The sequence below is a fragment of the Anas acuta genome, chromosome 9 (assembly GCF_963932015.1).
Source record: "Anas acuta chromosome 9, bAnaAcu1.1, whole genome shotgun sequence".
NCBI classification, from domain to species: Eukaryota; Metazoa; Chordata; class Aves; order Anseriformes; family Anatidae; genus Anas; species Anas acuta.
This window is the reverse complement of record NC_088987.1, coordinates 53,534-73,025: the sequence shown is the minus strand read 5'-3', so window position 1 is coordinate 73,025 and position 19,492 is coordinate 53,534. Positions and strand designations below refer to the sequence as shown.

At 38.8% G+C, this 19,492-nt stretch overlaps 1 protein-coding gene across 3 annotated transcripts; it reads right to left on the bottom strand.

Moving 5' to 3' along the window:
• Positions 1–479: 479 nt before the first annotated feature.
• HPS3 (HPS3 biogenesis of lysosomal organelles complex 2 subunit 1) lies at positions 480–19,492 on the bottom strand. Of its 3 annotated transcripts, XM_068692179.1 has the most exons (17): positions 19,052–19,490; positions 17,770–18,261; positions 16,074–16,260; positions 14,598–14,683; positions 13,214–13,406; positions 12,900–12,981; positions 11,528–11,682; positions 10,662–10,770; positions 10,288–10,469; positions 9,771–9,948; positions 8,961–9,191; positions 6,935–7,120; positions 5,416–5,604; positions 4,665–4,772; positions 4,093–4,299; positions 2,734–2,824; positions 480–1,507 (listed from the first exon to the last, which is right to left on the bottom strand). In XM_068692179.1, the coding sequence occupies exons 1-17, from the start codon at positions 19,272–19,274 to the stop codon at positions 1,380–1,382; spliced, it is 3,027 nt and encodes a 1,008-aa protein (XP_068548280.1). In that variant the 5' UTR covers positions 19,275–19,490; the 3' UTR covers positions 480–1,379. The 3 variants fall into 3 exon arrangements, 1 of the variants encoding a protein (XP_068548280.1); XR_011099376.1 differs by having other exon boundaries at positions 1,449–1,507; positions 2,734–4,195; positions 19,052–19,492; XR_011099375.1 differs by lacking the exon at positions 480–1,507 and having other exon boundaries at positions 4,093–4,195; positions 19,052–19,491.

The following is a 19,492-nucleotide window of genomic DNA, read 5'->3' as shown; positions in this document are numbered from 1 at the left end:
TCTCCCTTTGGCTCATCTGATCCCTCACTTGTAACATATAACAGGGAAGAACATATTATACAGACAGACAAAGCAAAATACCTGCAGCTTTACAGCTTACCAGTGTAAAGGACATTTCTTCTCTGTACCAAGTCTAAATTGCTCTGCTTTTTTTTTTTTTTTTTTTTTTGAAAAACAGGAAGTTTCTGTTAAAATCAGATGACTCCCTGCTAGTAAATTAGATCACTGATTTTGGCTGTATCAGACCTGCCACATAAAGAAGTTAAAACTACTCTGTTTGTTTTGTCTTGGATGTTTTATTTGGAATGTAGATGATCTCTTCTAATTTTTTACTAGTTAACGTAATGTTACAGCTTCAGTGAAATTGGAGTTGAGACTATATCAACTAATTAGGCCTTTAGCTGTTTACAGGATCAGAGGATCATTGTTTTATTTGTAGCAGATTATCGGAGTACGTTAAACTATTTATAAGACAGCCATAAACACTGTGATAGTTTATTATTACTAAATTTGAGCTGAAAGAGCAGAAGGATGCCATCTGCCCAAAAGGAAGACAAATATCAGTACATACATACACATGCACAAGACACTTACCAGAAGACCTGGAAGAAACATATTTCAGCTAGATTTGTGACCTAGTGATACTTCAAATACTCGCAAGTACTATTCAAGTACAACAGAAGAAAGCATACAAAAACAGCAAGCAAGCAGTAGTATGTATCTTCCATTCCCCTTAGGAACATTTTGTGTCTTTAATTTACAGCCTTTTCTTGTAAATTGCTAAATGAGAACGCTCACTGTAACACTTGCAGGGCTATATATATAAGATGACAGAGCAGCTGACTGGATTTTCCAGATGGAATTCAAGGGAATGTCTATTTTTCAAAATCCAGTACCATTTACAAGAATAAGGTACTTACACAATTAAATACATGACAAAGCGTAAATTCCTCTCTAGGTCAGTGATCCAACTAGCTAGCATACAATTAAAACTAACTCCCTGTTTTACTTTCAGTGAATATTTTATGTCCAATTACACTGTACAGTCTGTATTTTTCAGCTGCTTTGGCCGTAAGTTCATCCTTATTTACAGGACTAGTGACCTATGCCTAGTAGTTTAATAGCTATATTTTTAACCTGGCAAACAATTACTCAGTTCTTCTGGTTCACTGACAAAGTGCAATAGTGTTAGCTTCAAAGGAGATGCTCTGTCTCAAGTAAGTTGTCATTCAATAATTGTCATAAGGTATTAGCTCAGAAATAAGGTGATTTATATGCAGGGGTACTCATAGTGCTTTTTATGTATTTCTCTTTTTAAATGTACTTTTTTATTCCAGCATGTTCGTGGTATTTGAATGCATAATAGACATCCATTGTGTCTAGGTCAGCAGTTTCCTCTGGCTGCAGTGAAGAAGATGTGGCAGGAAAAATGCTGCAGTTCCATCCTCTGGTAGAAGACTCAGGAAATCCCTTAGTTCCAATTCCATTGCAACAACTGATAAAGTTTCTGCCCAAAGCAGAGGAGAAAGTCATGTTTAAGGTATTTTGGTTAGAACAAAGAAACAAAAAACATTAACAAGGTCACTAATTCAAGTTATCAAGTGATGTAAGTATTGTAACTCAAATAAAAATCAGAGACACACCCTTTAGAGAGCAAATACAGCTACAGAAAAATTATGTCCTAGATTAAAACCAAACCTTTATCTTAATTCATCAGGTCTGTATGTGGCAGTAATGTTTACAGAAGTCTAATGAAGTACTCTACATGTTTTGTAGCAAATGAAAAAGCAGCCCTGGAACTCTACCAGTACTCTAAAACAGCACTATACGTTAAAACAGATGTTCTGCAAACAGCCTCTTAGAAGAAGCTGTTAAACATGTTCTTAAGTCCTTATTATAGCACAGTTATCACATGAAAACAAGTACAAAAAAAAACCAACCACCACAAATAAACATGCTAGCACTTCAAACTAGAACTTTATAGTGCAGCACAGCAACCAGTGCTGCACCATGCAACTCAGTGATGCTGTTGTTCTGACCCCAGGGAGCACATTGTTTTGTTTTAATACATTTATTTTATTCAGCCTTCTTATTCTGTCAAAAACAAATGCATACATGTATGTTGCTTAGCTATGCAGTATTATTGACTTCCTACAAACATATAACAACAGGACTACATCAGCTACTAGGGTTGGTTTTACTTCTTTATTTCCACTAACCAAAGAGTTGTAACCCCACCACCACTTTGCCAAATGTTTCCTTCTGCTTAACGTCACCAACTATCACAGTGTAGTTTTTACAGTCTGTTATCTAATCATGAGTATACACTTAAATGCCCACCGGGTTATCAACAGTAGCCAGTTAGTTGTCATTGCTTAGAACCATATAGTCACTTAGCCCAGAAAAAAAGCAAACAATCCCTATCTTTTAGGGAAACTGAGTTCTTTAAATAGTATATATTCTTGACCAATATAGAAGCAATGATTCTCACAATGCAATTGTTTGCAATATATAATGAATGTCATCCTTTTTTTTTTATGAGACAACACTGTATGTTGTAGAATGCTGTTCTGATTATGAGAAAGCCTGCTGAGCTTCATTAGCTTTAAACATAGAAACTTACTCCCCTTTCTTTGAAAATATCACGTCAGTATTCTATTAGGCTGAACAATATTTAGAATGTCATATGCTATACAAAGGCTTCTGTAGTTAAGTTATAACCAATTGATTTACCTTTTAGTGATGAAATAAGAACAGGATAGTCATTTTCAGTAAGTCTGGTTCTCTTGCAAAGTTCTGGAAGCAGTTTGTTCCACCATATAGCCTAATTCATAAAAACCCACAGCAGAAGTGTAAATTAACAATGACTACAGTTAAGAGTATGAAAGACCTGCTAAAAATATACTGAACTAAGATCAGACGTATATGCAGATAGGTTACAGTGGAATCAGTAAGCAATTTATATAATTATTTGAAATGCAGTGTTTTTGCAGATGCATTTCCAATTTTCAGTGTGATCTTTTCATGCTTGACAGAGTTAAACAGTGTCCCCTAGTGCCTGTAAGATGACTTTTTTTTTCATCCAAGCAGCTCCATGCAAGGAGTCCCTTGCATGGTGAAGTTCCTTGCATGGCGAATTTTATTCACCACAAGTGGTGAATAAAATTATTGTAAGAACACTGCTGTGCCCTGACCTAATCTGCTTCCAACAGCTAAAGTAGTGAGTTATTTACTGTCAATTTGTCAATAAGAGTGAAAAGAGGAAGAAGAGATTTCTTTCTTTCTTTTCTTAAACATGTTAACCCTTTTCTACCACCTGTGTTCTGATTCATTATTGTACCCTCACAACTCTATAACTAACATGAAAATTATCAAGGAAACCATTTTTAGATCTGAACATAAAGCACACATTAGGTCTTGAATGCAGCAATAGTATTTCCCTCTGGTAGAGGAATCACCTTCGCTGAGTTTGGTCAACAAAAATACAGACAATTAAGTAGCTGTGATAGGCAATGGAAGTAAAATCTTGTACTCCCAAAACACTGGAATAGAATCAGTTACATCAATCAAAACTGCATGGAGGTCTATGTGAAAAATGGGACATAAAGAATGTGAAATTTCTCACTACTATACCAGTACCATTTTGATGGCAAGGTGTCACTAAAAACACAAGAAGAACATACTTAAGTATGATATTATTTGAAGAATCTTCTCCTAGCTTATTAGTAAAATATGACACTTTATACAATAATATTAAACAAATCAGAACATGGATTAGTAAGAAACTAGACAGTTTTCCACTTATAATGGAAAAAAATTACTCTGTTTTCTGAGGTCCTCTGTTCTCTGAAAAGAGGAAACTTACTAGAATGAATACAGGGAGTCACAGAAGAAACAGGGAAAAATGTTTCATTAAAATTAGTGGTAGTGATTTATGGAATTTAAAGGCCAGGCAAGTGAAAGCAAGCTAAGCAATTTACTGTGTCTGAAATCTTGGCTATTTGATCCATCCAGAGTCCATCTGTATGTATACAATAACACTGTAGTTAGTGGGAAAAAAAAATTTGAATGAGTTTAACCAAAGTAGCTCACCCGACTATCATCCTTCAGCTCATGCTGAGCATATAATACAGCTGCAGCAGGACACCTTTTGAGAAGCTGGTCAATGGAATCCTCATACTTGCCTAGATGAGTACTGCAGAGAACATGGATGGTGAGGCCAACATTGCCAGCCTCTATCAGAGGTTCCAAGATAGGCAGAGCAGCAGTTATATTGATTGACTGACTACATAAAAGAGACTAGAGACAGAAAGAAAAAGTATTGTTTGGATTTAAATCAAACTTTGCAAAGCAATGCTAACCATAACCTTAGAACAAAAGGCCTGTACTTATCATAGTATATTTGAAATAATATTTATTTTATTAAATGTTATTGAAAACTGATTAAGTTTAGAGTTAACTGAAAAGTAAGTATCACAGTTATTGATGTGTCATTTTGGTATTTTTTTTTTTCCAATGATTTCAATGGGTCTTTTAGTTCAACTTGGGTAGTTCAGGGAGTGGGCAGGGAAGGAGGAGAGGAGGCTGCTAGAGAAAGCTCTACAGGCACAGACATTTGCAGAATGGATCTAAGTTGCAAACAGCAAAGTTTAAGTGTTTCATACCTGTAGCTTTGAAATATCTTCAGGGTAATCTTTATCAGGTGGAGATCCCATTGACATTATGAAAGTAACCCATGGGAAAATGAACCCAAAACGATTACAGGAGTTTATCTATGAGAGGGAGACAGGGAGAGAGGGAGAGAGGGAGTGAGAGAGAGAGAGAGAGAGAGAGAGAGAGAGAGAGAGAGAGGAATGAATAGCAAGTGAGATGGAGACATAAAAATTGTAATAAATGAAGTATTTCTGTTAATGACAGTTCCTTGTGAACATACCCACACCACACCCCCTCACAAGTGAAGAAATTTTGTTCTTAAATAGTATACTTGGAATAGCAACTGTTCTTTCTTCTGGTTCATATAACTGAATAACAAATAAACTGGAAACTTCTATTTAATTCTGTATTTTAGACTCTCTATTCAGAATATTTTACAATCAATCACTCCTATGTTTTCTCATTTAGTCAGCTTTGTAAGTTTTCCATTAACGGGAAGAAAAAAAAACTCCACCTGACAAACTCTCATTGTTTCATTTTAGCCCTTATTTCTGCCCAGAGCTCAGATTCCTGCTGCATATTTGCAAATGCTCTTAAAGAATAGGATTCCCTATAACCATCTGTCTGGTAAGTACACACTACATCATTTACTTTCAGTCTTGCTTCTTTTAAGTGATAAACTGTCCAGAATTAAAATACAAAATATTTGGATAGACTTTGGATGAACAACACAGACATAAAACGTATGAGTAGTACACTTACCAGATCCTCTGTTGTTTTCAATGGCTTAGTCTCAGGAAGTTGCTTCTTCAATATTCTCCAAACATACTGAGAAGTAACCCTCAGTAAGAGCTCCTGAAGTACATCTTCCTGAGAGCATACTACAAGGAGAGCTTCCCAGAAATCTACCAAGAGCTGAGGAACAGTGTTTTCACTGTTATTACACAATATCTAAGAACAAAAACATTAGAAGACAGCAAGTTAGTATAGAATGTGGCAATTATTAGTAGAAGAAGTTAGAACAAACAAAAGGAACTGTTTTTTTTACTTTTACTAGAGGCAGGATGTTGGTTCCTTTTTTGTCTTGAGGTGATAGATGTGATTCTACATGATACAGTGCTTGGCAAAGTATAAAGTTCATGGAATGATTTTAAAGCAATCAATTCTAACATATAGATTTGATTACTTCTTGAAGATTTATTCCACTGACAGAAATGTCAGCACATTGTCAGCAAGGATTTACTGACTGCTACTTTAGACGCTTTTATATACACCAACAGCCTAACAGATGTCTTCTAAGAAAGAATCTTAATGTAATCAAAGGCCAATGATAACAAAATGATGTGCAGTTCAGGTATAATGGTAGGTCCTACAAAGGAGATGCTTCTGGGCTTTAAGGCCTCGTGTGTCAGGCAGGGAAAAGATTTGTTACTCAGTTTACACCTGACTTTGAAAAAACATATTTGTTCTATTTCAGGTTTCATGATTTGGTGTTTCTGATATAGGTCTTTCACAGTAACAGATGCAAGACCACAACATACCAATATTGAAGTATATGTGGTTTTAATCCAAACAACATTACTGATTGTACAAAAAAAAGTTTTGTCTATTCCCAGTCCAAACAAAGAAAACGTCAGTAACTAGAAAAACAATTCAGTGTATTGAATTGATCCAACTGATTGAATCGAGGTTGGATGGGGCCGTTGGCACCCTGATCTAGTTGGTGACATCCCTGCCCGCAGCAGGGGGGTTGGAACTAGATTATCACTGAAGTCCCTTCCAACCCCAGCCATTCTATAATTCTATTTTTCTTTCCATAAACTGCAGAGACCCACTCTTCTTTCAGAAATGTATACAGATGATCAGAGCATTATATACCTTCATATTTGAAGCATATTTAATATAGAATGTGTATTTAATATTCTCATTCTTTAGAAATATGTCTCATCAAAAGGAGCCTATGGAAGTGGTTTATCCAAATTCTGTTAAGTTTCAATAGTCTTAGGAAGCCAAACTGTTAGGAAGCCACTGAAAGATCCCTCAGACTGGGGTATTTTCCATTCGACTGTTAATGGATTTTTTTTTTTTTTTAAACTTGATTTGACCAGTATTTCTTTCCAGAAGTTCCAGATTCTGATGTAGTCATGTAGTCATCTATCAAAACTGGAACATATCCAACCTTCATCTCTCTCGTTCAAAAAAAAAAAAAAAAAGCTGAACGTAACATCAGTACATGGAAGGGAAAAAAAAAAAAAAAAGGAAAAAATTGTCAGAGGCCAACCTTGAAAAACACATCTGCTTCTTCCAGTTTAATTTTACCGTTCTCATGTAAAGCCACAGTGGCAGCCACCAATAATCCAGGTTGCATCTCCTTCAGGTGAACAGCAAATTCAGTTGGAATAACGATTCCTTCTTTATACTGTCTCAGGAGTTTTGGTTGCTCAGTGAAGCCAGAGGCCAGTACTGTCTACAAACATAGTCAGATATAAATCAGGTAAAGAACTCAACCCATGTACAATTCAACTCTGCAAACTCAGTATTTTCTCAGGCAGTCAAGTTTATACAGATGAAATAAAGAAAACTAAGGGAATGGAAATATAAGCTTTCTACAGTTTATAGAGTAGCTCTCCAGAGATCCAGGTCCAAACTGTGTGCTGGATCAGTGACTCCTGAGCACTATGACAATTGCCTGAACACTGGAAAAAATGTGCTGTTGAAATCTGGAATTACTGTACGCATAAGAAAAGACTTTACTATGGAATCACAGACACTAAATATACGGGGTGTTCTGAAAAATCACTGGCTGAAATTTCAATTAACTACTTTGCTGAAATCTCGTTTTTATATTGAAAATACCCCTGAAATAATGACCAAAACATGCTGCAAAATACACAACTCTAAGTTGTTTCTGGGCATTTGTGTGCTTTTGAAGGTAATATAACAAAATATTATTTCCATTTTAAAAACACCTGGGAAGTGATGCCTGAGCATATTAAATGAAATACACCACAAATATAAGCAGACCTAGGAAGAAAGTAAACATTTCTCAACCTCTGTATGTAGAAACTATCTTTCCTTTCTTTATCTTTCTAGAAGCATTATTTTTAAGAATTTGCACTAAAATACTTTTTAAAGGTGAGATGTAGTAAAGCATTTTTGTAATAGATCAATTAAAAATAATAAAAAAAAAAAACAACAACACACACACAAACAACCAAGTCCCTAACCTCTAAATGAGGTATGCAATGGGCTGGTGGTGGTGAATATTTGGACTGGATGATCTCCAGAGGTTCCTTCTGACCTCAACCATTCTGTGATTCTGTGAGTATGTATTTCTTAGCTTGTATGTAATGTCACAATTTCACCTGATCTTGCTGCAAATGGTTAGAAAGCAGGTGGTCCTAAATACAATAATTGAAACAGCTATCCACAGTTCCCAACTTGCAATTCAAAACCTAGTAACTCTTGAAAGCTCTCCAAGGACTTTTCATGCTGAAGCTTGGTATCAAAGTTTGGACTATCTATCAGTTTATCTTAAAAACCTTTTGGACTTCCAACAGCTCACACTCAGAAAGATTTCAGATTTCAAGCTCCATAAACTTTGAATATTCCTTTTTCAACACTCCTGAAGAATCTTAACAAGAAGTAATTTACAGACTGGTCTCAGTCTAAATCCACATGTGAACACCTATGGCAGAGAATGATCAGCTAACATTTTTTCCCCACTGATGTGGAATTCTGATTTTGATAGCACTGAAGTAGGTTCTGATCTAGTCTTAATAAAAGTTAAGTACTTTGATTCTACAGAAGATTGGAAATTGTATAAGGAGATTGTATACAGAAACTTCAGCTTGTATGCACCATGGACATTCTGCTACAAAAGCAATTTTATAAGGGCTGTTTATATACAGATGGTAGGTTTTCATGGGCACACTGCATGTTAATCATGTATTAATTACAGGTGGAGAGCTGGAAAAATACTACTATGCAACCCCGCCATATTGGTGAAGAGCATTGGCTCTGCAGAGCCTGTTATGCTCCAGTAAACTGCATTTAATTTATAAAAAAAAAAATAAAGCCTTTAAAACATTTGTTTATTGATAAGGCTTTGCAAAGATGGAACCATCCCAGCGTATACTAGTCCTGGATCTTACTGTTATTGCAGACATTCAGTGGAGCCTATAACGCATACCAGGAGGAAGAAGAGCAACTGAAAGGATGTTTTACTGTAAAACAGAGCCACTAGTCAAACTTAATGACTTGAGCATTGTAAAAAGCAAACAGTTCGTGCTTTCAGCATACTTTACCTCCTTATAGGAGCCCATCTCATGCTCATACATCATCAGGTCTCCCATTTTCAGCGCCATGAAAGCCTTAGTAAGTGTGAGGACCACTGACGGCATATTGTTTTCTACTTTATGAAGATACTTCACAGCTGTCAAAGGACATGCATTTCTCATGCAGGGACTGCAGAGGATATGAGGCAGCTGCATGGGATCAGCACTACTGAATATCTGGAGAACTTTATTTGCTGATTCCTATTAAAATAAAACCCATTTGACAGTTTTAACATTTCCAGATACGTAATCTTTTCTGCCATAAGAAGCACTCCTTTTCTTCTTTTGAATAGGCAAGTACAGATTAGCTACCAAATCCCTACTAGTGAAAGTAAAGGTACTCTAACCAGGAATGATTCAGCACATTATTTTGAAAAGCCAGGAGAACTCTCTACCCCACTGAGTCAGTTTTACCAATCTGAGCAATGTGGCAAGGTTCAAAAAACAGTTTGCATTGTTGCAGAAATGGGAAACTAAAGAGATTTGAGACAGAACTTTTCTAGCACAACAGTATCTCTGTGTGCAAGTGGGAACCATCATTATCAATATGCCTTGTGATAACCAAATCCATAAGTTGCTTGAAAGCAGCCCAAAAGCATCACAGCTGTTACATGCATGCTCTTTTGTCAAAAATGGGTAAATAAAAAAAATGTATGAAAAAGAATAATTGTAATACTAAATAAACAGTTCAGCATTTTAAGAGAAATTTTACTTAATATTTGATGCAGTTCTTAAATTGTAATTAAATCAACAGATTAAGAAAAAAATACTTGTTTCTACCTTGCTTAATTCTTCATTTATGTCTTCATTAAGAGAGTGAGTTAAATAAAATATAAAACCTCTTTCATATGTCTGTATTTCATCACCTTCTGAAACTAGTCGCTCTAAAACTTCAGACATGGATAAACCCGCCATTCTATAGTATGGCAAAGCAAGGTGGTAATCCTTTGTGTCAAACCTGAAAGTAACAGATGGGAAGGAAAATGAACAATTAAGAGCAACACATCTGACACCACTGTTTCTAAGAACTAAAATAACACATCAAGGTTGCAAACACACCAGTATCTGCAAATACATAGCTAATACTCAAGGTAACATTGTATTTTGTGTTAAACTGACAATAAAAACAACCAGGCACTTAACAGAGGACCAGATTAAGCCATTCTGGTAGAATTTAAGTTTTTGAAATACATATGCCATGCCAATGCAAAATAGCAAGGAATAATGGATTTTCATTTTAAGGTTACATTATTAGAAACAAAAGCTCATCTATATCACTTTGACATCTAAAACATACCTGCTGTAGCAGTCTCCTAAAAAGGCACAACTTTCTCTGAACGCTCTTAGAAGTTCTTCTTTATCATCTGATTTAAGGAAACCAGGGTCCATTATAGCTGCTCTGACTAGTAAGTGAGCCTCACTTAGGAGGTGGATGCAACTCTCAGTTTTCGCATTTTCGTAAGTTCTACTATAATCTACCTAGAACAGATACATGATACACTTTGGATGCTGTTAAAAATAAAGAATATACAGAAACAATTCTAGAGAAGGCAGCAGGTATTTGAAATAGAATTATGAGCTATTCATAAGAGATACATTACAGTATATTCAGCACCAGAGACTAACAGTACCTATTTTTAGTCAATAAACAAAAGCAGGAGTTGGAAATACCATTTCTCTGTACAGCTGGATGGTTGAAACAGTGTTTATAATATATAAATTCCACCCAGGCTCTGACTCGGAATTTGTTCTGGATTTGATGCTATTAGCCTTTCTGGAACTAGAGAAAAGGAAAAGAGTTAAGTTGCCAATGTCCAAATAAACATTCTGTAGCCAAAAACAAACAAAAATTTGACAGTTTAAACACATAAACAGGTATGTTTGCAGACTAGTAGACGTTTGAGAGTTCAGTTGTGAATTTAAGTTGTAATAGCTAGTAATAGATAGGCACGTTCGTACATCAGAAACATCACTGTTAGAAAACATCAACTACATCTTCTCCTGGATATAACACCAGATAGTATCATGTACATACATGAAAGTGAGTAATTCAACTCAGTTAAGATGTTCAGCTACTTTCCATAAAGATTTACTGCACTTTTGCCCCTGCAGCTCAATTCAGACATTTGTCAAGGTGTAAAAAAAAAAAAAAAAAAATTCTAAGAAATTTTCATTTTTTGCTACAACACGTTTTGTTAGCCTGCAGGCCCATAACTCCTACATATTTTTTGCCAGGGTAAGTATTTTTTTCTTCTCAGTAGCAGATACATTCTTTATAACGTTATTTTAACATTACGTATGGAAGTTGGCTTTGACAATCTTGAGTAACTTATTTTGTAAAATTTCAACTTTCCATTTCTTCCATGTCATTTAATAGAGTAGAATTCAAAAATCAACGCTTGATTTCTGTTCTCATCTATCAGCTAGGGAATTATGTCCTAACAGTCTTTCCACAGAGGATCCTGTCCGACTCCAGAAAATTCAGCACTGTACACAAAACTATAAATCCCATCTCCCCAAAATATGCAAATTCTTACAGCATCCTTCTTGTGGGCTTTCGTCTTTCAGTAACATCTTCTGTGTTAGCCTTAGTAAGAAGAATTATATGGTTTTTGAAATGACAGATAGCTCTTGGTCCTATAAAAAGCTGCATTCGTAATGTGCAGACATCCAGAGCAACAGGTGGACAAGCCTATAAAGAAAAGCACATGTGTTTTGTAATTTCAGTTAGTGTGTGCTTTGAGTGAATCTTTAAATCAAAAAGTAAACGTTACCTAACGTGGAAAACTTAATCCCAAATAGTTTGAATTTGGCTGAGATGTAAGACTGCCTGATGTGTTTGCAAAAGTCCTGATTTCAGTTGCTTATGTTTTATATTAAAAAAAAAAATACAGACAGAAATATTATATTTGCTTGCACTATTTATTGTTATGTTGCCTATCCAGTATTACATCTTTGATGTATTCAACATGCATCTTTCAGCCAAAACATACTATATCCTCTAGGCTGGACTAAAAATAGAAAAATGCAACCTCATTTGCCCAGAAATATTCTACACTTGTAACTCTAAAAAGATAAAATACCACATTTACAAATTGGTATACATGGTGAAGCAAGGCAACACAGCATCATGTATTATGTGTGCACTACTTTTCAAAGAAACCTCAATCTTTGGTAAAGAGGCAGAGGGCTGCAGTGATGATCTGGAGGCTATAAACTGCCCTGGGCCTGTCATAACCACAACCAGTCAGCTCTGAAACTGATGTCAGAAAAAGCACGAAAAACAAGTACATGTCAAACTCCACAATGGAGAAGGAATTCTACTAAAGGACTGCAGCCTGTGCGAAACCCACACCAGGGAGAGGCACCCCTGCACAACTGCAGTCCATTGCTGACCCACACTAGAGCAGGGGCGTCCTTCAGGGACAGTGGCCCATGAAGGACCCTTGCCAGAGTGGGTCTGCAGCCTGTGGAGGGCAGGCTGCAATATGGAAACCCATGAGTGTCTACAACTTACTATTATATGCACATCTCAAAAACAAAGAACGAAAGTTTAGGTTTCAATACAGTTATGCTTTACAAGCACCATAAGCTGTCATATTGGAAAACTGCTCCCTCCATTCAGAATAGCACGGAATTTAGTTGAAAACTTATGATATCATAGTTTTTGACATTTTTGAAAACTTTCTATTAATTATCTAGAATCTTAAACAACAATAATAGATTGTTCCAGTGATATATGTGCAGACTTTTAGAATATGCCATAGATTGAACTAAAGTATTCATTTTTGATTTTTTTTTTTTCTGGTCACAGCCAATAGAAACTAACACGATTTCAGAAGGAAACATAGGGGAACAAAGCGTCACACTGCTACTCCAATTCTTTTAGCAGAAGAATGAGATGTGCACCTTTGCAGTCGTATCAATGTATGGATCCTCATCACGAGCTGCTGCTGCACTGCACCGCACTGTGAAACACTGCAGGTTCTCACTAGAGGGAAAGAAGAAACAACACTGATGACAAAAGAAAATGAAGACATGCAATAATCCAAAAGCCAAGACTAAAGAGAATCAGATCTTTCTCCTTATGCAGAAACGGGCTTTGAGGCCTAGGCAGGAGGACGTTCTGCACCATAACATGAGCTTGCCCAGAATGCTTCAGGAAAAAATAAAGCACAAAGAGAAAGATAGTAATACAATAAGCAAAATCATAAATATAGTACCTTGTAATGACATGCAGGAATTGTGGAGTGAGAACTGCCTGCTCTGACTTCTCTGAATACTGGTAAGTAGAAATCAGTTCTACTACCTTCCCAACAGAGTAGAGATATCCAACATGAGGCAAAGAGAAAAAGCAAAAGAGACTGAGTAGTTCTCTCTTGTTCTCAGTTTCCTCATGGGCTGTCACAGAACTTCCTAGATGTAACAATAAGAAAGGCATTTTATATACACCTCGTAAACCAAAACCTTGCAATTCCTTTGTAAGTCCAATTCCTAAAAGCTACTCTCAGACCTGACCAAGTTCCAACTGGTTTTGTTAATAGCTACTGAAGAGAAGGAGAACTACATGAAGAACACCTTACCAGTTAGTTGGTAATACACCAATTTGTATGCCATGTTCACATTTCAAGGCATTTCTAACAAAAGCGTGGCTGAATCACCAAGTGAAGAATTTCCACAGACCCAACAGTATGTGGGAGTCCTGGCAGATTCATCACAACTAAATACCCATAGCTCGAATGATCAGTCTGGTCTTAGACAACTCCTTGTGACCTGGGATGAATGCTCATTGAGAGCTGCAGACGAACTGCACCAAAATGCAGATCCTCATTTAAATGAAACAGAGTCAGAGAATGGCAGAATTATTTATAAAGCCACTTTGGCAGGTAAAGGGTGTGTTCAGATTCTACAGACCCTCTTGTCAAGGTCTGTAAACCACAAGAGAAAATAAGTTAGATGGAATTGAACAGCAAGTAGCTCATCCTCTTGAGTCAGCTGCAACTTAAATGAGACTCTGCTACTGAAAAGAACAGACAACCACAAACTGGGTGAGCAGTCAGTAAAGGTGACATAACAAAGGATTAAATTTTCCCCTGGTCATGGTGAAGTTAGGTTAGCTAGTGTTTATTGATGAATCCCTGAAATTTGCTTTCATCCCTTGTCATTTTAAAAAAAAAACTGGCATAAAGGTAACCTGTACCTTAACATTATTAAGGTTTACTACTCTAATTTCCAGTGTTGACTCTCAGAGACAGCCTAGAATGTTACAGTGACACTGAGGATAATTTTATTTATGCAACATAAAAAGTGACCTGTTTTGTGATGTAAAATTTGTCAGTAGAGAACTGGTAAGAACTGTCTTTGAACAGACTTACTCTTATGGTGCTGTGAATTGGTATTTTCATTCTAAGTTTACACAGAACTTAGAGAAACTTTAACATGTCTGTTAATGAAGCTCAATTTAAATCACTGAAAAGGGAGGAAATACCTTAATTTTAAAACAAATCATACAGGAACAGCGTACAAAAGAGATTATACTGACACGTTCCTTCCTTTCCCAGGACTCCTGTGACACAGAACATAACGCATCCACGCATAAGCATCTACCTGTCTGGTATATAGGAAGCAGTTGAACAGAGTGCAACTTCATCTCTTCACAAAACCCAAAAGGCGACTGGTCAGGTGCAAAATGCCTAGAGGAAATATCCAAACCAACATGGGACATCAGTGAGAAACTATTACCATTCACCTTGAGCAAGGAAAGAGCAATAGTTCTAATAGCCGTAGCTGATGTTTTAATATTCAGCTATTTTGCCTTCATACTACTAATGCAATTAGCTTAGCAATGCTAAGAATGTAGCACAACTAGAAACAACAAGTTCCTGCAACCAAAAATTCTTTCTTTGCTTGTCTACAAGCCATGTGCCAAAGTCTTGGATCACTGAAGATGTGCTGCAATTGATTTGAACCCTGATTTAATCTTTCTTCCTTTTTATTTAACTGAACAAAATTGATCCTCAATCCTACTTTTCTTTCCTTTTATGAGTCATCCTTTTTCTTGCCCTGCTTCAAAATTCACAACTGGACTGAGATATCAGTTCTTACTCAGTTTTAGACAGAAGCGTAATGGTTTTGATTATTAAAAAATAATCAAATCAAAAAATAATCAAATCAAAATAAGTTCTTAGTGCTTAAGATACTTGGTAAACTCCTCTTTGCCAGCTGCACAAAGGTAAGTTTTATATATATATATATATATATATATATATATATATATATATATAAAAATATCAAAGGTATATATATATAAAAATATTAAAGGTATCACTTTAGCTGGAGTTGATGAAACCTGCAGAACAGACACAGAGAAGGCAGTACCTTGATCAAGGTCACACAGCCAGGACTGATGGTTAGTCTTGTGTGTTATACTTTACAGTAGGCTTCTCTAAACCATAACAGAGTTTGACACAAGCTGCTTCAGAATGGGACACGTAAAACTTAGTTTGGCCAGTTCAGAATCAAAGTACAAAAACCTGAGTGGTCAGACACCGTAACAGGCTTCCCAGAGAGGTTGTGGAGTCTACCCCATCTCAGGAGTTACTCAAAACCTGACTAGACTAGGTCCTGGAAAACCTACTCCAGCTGATTCTGCTTGGGAGTACGATGTTGGACTGGAGATCTTTTTCAACCTAAATGATTCTGTATGCTTAGAAGAAAACATCTCCTCTGATACATCACAAGAGAAGCTCTAATGTATGGTCTTCACAGCATTCAGTATGTATGGCTGTATGAAGAGAGCAGACACTACACATCACCAGTACTGCAAAACCATCAAAGATAAATTCCATTTTAATTGTAATGACTAGCCACATTCTCAAAATTAAATAAAACTTAGGATTCACAAGGCCAAAAATGGCATCTTTGGTATCACAGTGTTCTTGGTCTGCTTAGGAAACAGCGCATAACAAGCTCAGAAGTCAAAATACCAGGGTATTTCTTTCATCAAGATACGAGCTTATATTTGCTTCTTGGTATTATTAAAGTAACGGTTAACCCACACAGGGGAAAATGCATTTATAATACCTGAATAGGAGATACCGCACTTGAAAGTGCTTTGTGTCTTCTGTAGCTAACTCTGTGGATTCCAGTGTGATGGGTATCTCACATAGCTTACTTTCTTCCCCAAGTAGTTCCACTGGCTTCTGACATATGATGAACTCATCTAATTCAAGCTGCAAAGTATGTGTTGAAAGGTCTTCATCTTTTACACCTTAACAATGGAAATGCATTAATTATTCAAACCATTCCATTTAGTAATAACAATATGCTGGCACAACATCAACTAAACATTCTAACTACAGCTACCTAATAAGCAATGGTTTCTTCAAACCATGAGACTTTCAGAAGAGCTCTGCTAGAAGACAAGAACAATCTTTCATTTAGGCCTGTTGTGGTTTAACCTGGTCGGCAGCTAAACACCACACAGCCGTTTGCTCACCCTCCCCCCTCCCTCTCTGGGATGGGGGAGAGAAATGGGAAAGTGAAGCCTGTGAGTTGAGATAAAGACAGTTTAATAAGACAGGAAAATAATAATAACAATAATAACAATTATGATGATAATAGTACTCCTACTAATAATGTGTACAAAACAAGTGATGCACAATGCAATTGCTCACCACCCGCTGACCAACGCCCAGCCTAACCCCGAGTAGTCTGGCCCTCCTCCCCCTGGCTAGCCACCCCTATACATTGTTCAGCGTGACCCCAGATGGGATGGAACACTCCTTTGGCTAGTTTGGGTCAGCTGTTCTGGGTCTGTCCCCTCCCAGCTCTTGCTGCACCCCCAGCCTGCCTGTAGGCAGGACAGAGTGAGAAGCTGAAACGTCCTTGGCTTTGTGTAAGCACTGCTCTGCAACAATTAAAACATCGGGGTGTTATCAGCACTCTTCTCACCCTAGGCCAAAACACAGCGTTCTACCAGCTACTAGGAAGAAAATTAACTCTGTCCTAGCTGAAACCAGGACAAGGCCTCACCTGTCTCATTCCTTCAGAGTCAAGATTTCTGAAAGAACTGGCAGTGAAAGAGCTGGCAGTGTGTACTTGCAGCCCGAAGAGCCAACTGTATGCTGGGCTGCATGAGAAGTGCAGCCAGCAGGTTGAGAGGTGATTCTCCCCTTCTCGTTGAGCACCCACCTGGAGCACCACGTTCAGCTCTGGGGACTGCAGCACAACAACCACATGGAATCGTTGTAGCAGGTCCCAAGGATTTGGACAACACTCTCAGACATAAGGTCTGATTTTCAGGTGATCCTGTGCAGATTCAGGAGTTGGGACTCAGCGGTCCTTGTGGGTCCCTTCCAACTCAAGATATTCTATCATTTTGAAGTTCATGAGATGATTCTTTCCTTCAGCCTCTTCCTCGTCCCTTAGAAGAGACGCGCTTATCTGGGCAGTGACACTGACGGAAGAATTTTTTCTGAACACAACACACTGACTTCCTCCCACTTTGATTTGGCCAGTAGTGGTACCCCAAAACAGATACCTAGTTCTGTGGCTGCACCATCCTGAAAGCGTCCACAGAACAACAGCATATTTAAGTGTTACCTCCAACTACATGTAGCAGAACTTTTCATGCACTGTAACTTTCAACTGATGGCCCAAAAATTATCTTAAAATACTTTCTGAAGGGCAATTACCTTGTTAGAGCCTACTTCAAGAGTAATAGCAATCACTTAACAGATTCCCAGAGGCAGAAAAAGAAATAAATATCTCTACTTACTTCCATTCCCAGGTTCTTCTAGTGTACTAACTCGATGTGTGGATTGCTCTGTACTGTCTGCACTTTGGATCAGTTCCAGTTTCAGGATCAGAACATCCAAGTCTGTTGTTATGGCTATATGTCTGGCACAAAATGCAACTTCAGCAGGAATGAAGTTATCAATGTGTAAAATTAAGGTGCGTTCAAAGTCTAATACAGTCAAATTCTGGTTTATGACCAGATATTTCAAACAGAACATGACTAGTTTATTTTTGCAGCCCACAAGAAGATCTCCATTTACAGGACAACATGAAACGCACAGCGGAGGATCTGAAAGTGGCATTTCCACAATTGACATCTGTTCTTTTAAGGTTTCACTGTATGACTCTTCCATCTTGTGACCAACCATCCGGACACAAACACGAGAACTCCCCGCAGACATGCATCTCCAGTTCATATATGCTCTTAGGAAAGTTGCTTTGCTTTTCTCCTCAATTGTCACCAAATAGTCTCCTTAAAACAAAGCAGCAGTACTAAAACGTCAATATAGAATAGATGACAGTTTTTGAGCTGTTTAGCTGCTATTCCAACAAAGTACATTTCAAATAATATCTTAAATTCTCAACTCTCACATAAAATTTTAAAGAAGTCTTCACCAATGTTTCTTTAACGAAAACCAGAGCACAAGTTTCTTTGCTAGATGAAGCACAATTCACACACCAATAAAGTGACCTAACATACAGGTCTAGGGCCGGATATAACTTTAAAATGAACCCACTTTAAGAGCAGAGCTCGCAGACAAGGTATTTTTTTTTAACCCCTAAATACCCGTTAACAAAAAGTCAATTAATTTAAACAAGTCATTAACAGCTGTGGAATCGGCTGGGGAGAAGAGACACAAAAACCACCCGTCCCGCGCTCTGAAATCAGAGCGGCCAAGGGCGGGAGCGCAAGGCCCCACCACAGCGGAGGAAGACGACAACAGCCGGGCGCCGGGCGGCTCCACGCTGCCCCTCCGCGCCTCAGCCGCCGCTTTACGAGCTCGCCCGCGGCAGGCGCCCGGCTCCGCCGAGAGGCGCCTGACCCCGCCACCAGCGGCCGCGCCGGGCGGGCGGGGGCCGCCACGCCGACCTGCCGCGGGGCCGCGACACGCTCCCGCCCCCGGCACCGGCCGCCCGCCCCGGCGGAGCCCCACGGCCTCCGCTCGCCGCTCACCCCAGCCCAGCAGGGCCCGTTTGCGCCGCCCCGCGCCCGGCCCGGACACGCCTCAGCCTCTCCGGGCCCAGCGGCGGCCGGCACTGACCTGCTCGGCTGTGCGCCATGTGCAGCACGGATCCCAGCGTGGCGAAGGAGCCCAGCGGTTCGCAGCGGCCCTCGTGGCGCACGGCGAACACCTCCACCCCGCAGCTGGCCGCCGCGCCGGCCACGAACAGCACGTCGGGCCCGCAGCAGAAGTGCGCCGGCTCCTGCCCGCAGGGCACTACTCGCTGCGACCCGAACGGGTGCAGGTTGTAAAGCTGCACCATGGTCCCCGAGCCCCCCCCTGCTACAGCAGCGGCCACAGCTCCCGGGGCCGCACAGCCCCCCTCGGCTTCCGCCTCCGCCCACGGTTCCGCAGCGGGCGCGGGGCGGGGCGGCGCTGGGGATTCCCGCGCGCCACTCACAGGATCGTAAAGCTTGGAAAGGACCTGGGTACATTTCCTTCGTTACGCGTTGCTCGGTTCGAATGTAAGTTGCGGCGGAG

Bases quoted from the DNA above. Each gene is read 5' to 3' on its own strand.
- HPS3 (XM_068692179.1), bottom strand. From the start codon at position 19,274: ATGGTGCAGCTTTACAACCTGCACCCGTTCGGGTCGCAGCGAGTAGTG. The intron at 9,192-9,770 runs GTAGAAACAAGT...TTATTTTAATAG, and splicing joins TAAATGAAGAATTAAGCAAG to GAATCAGCAAATAAAGTTCT. The intron at 2,825-4,092 runs GTGAGCTACTTT...TTTATGAATTAG, and splicing joins AGCTGAAGGATGATAGTCGG to GCTATATGGTGGAACAAACT.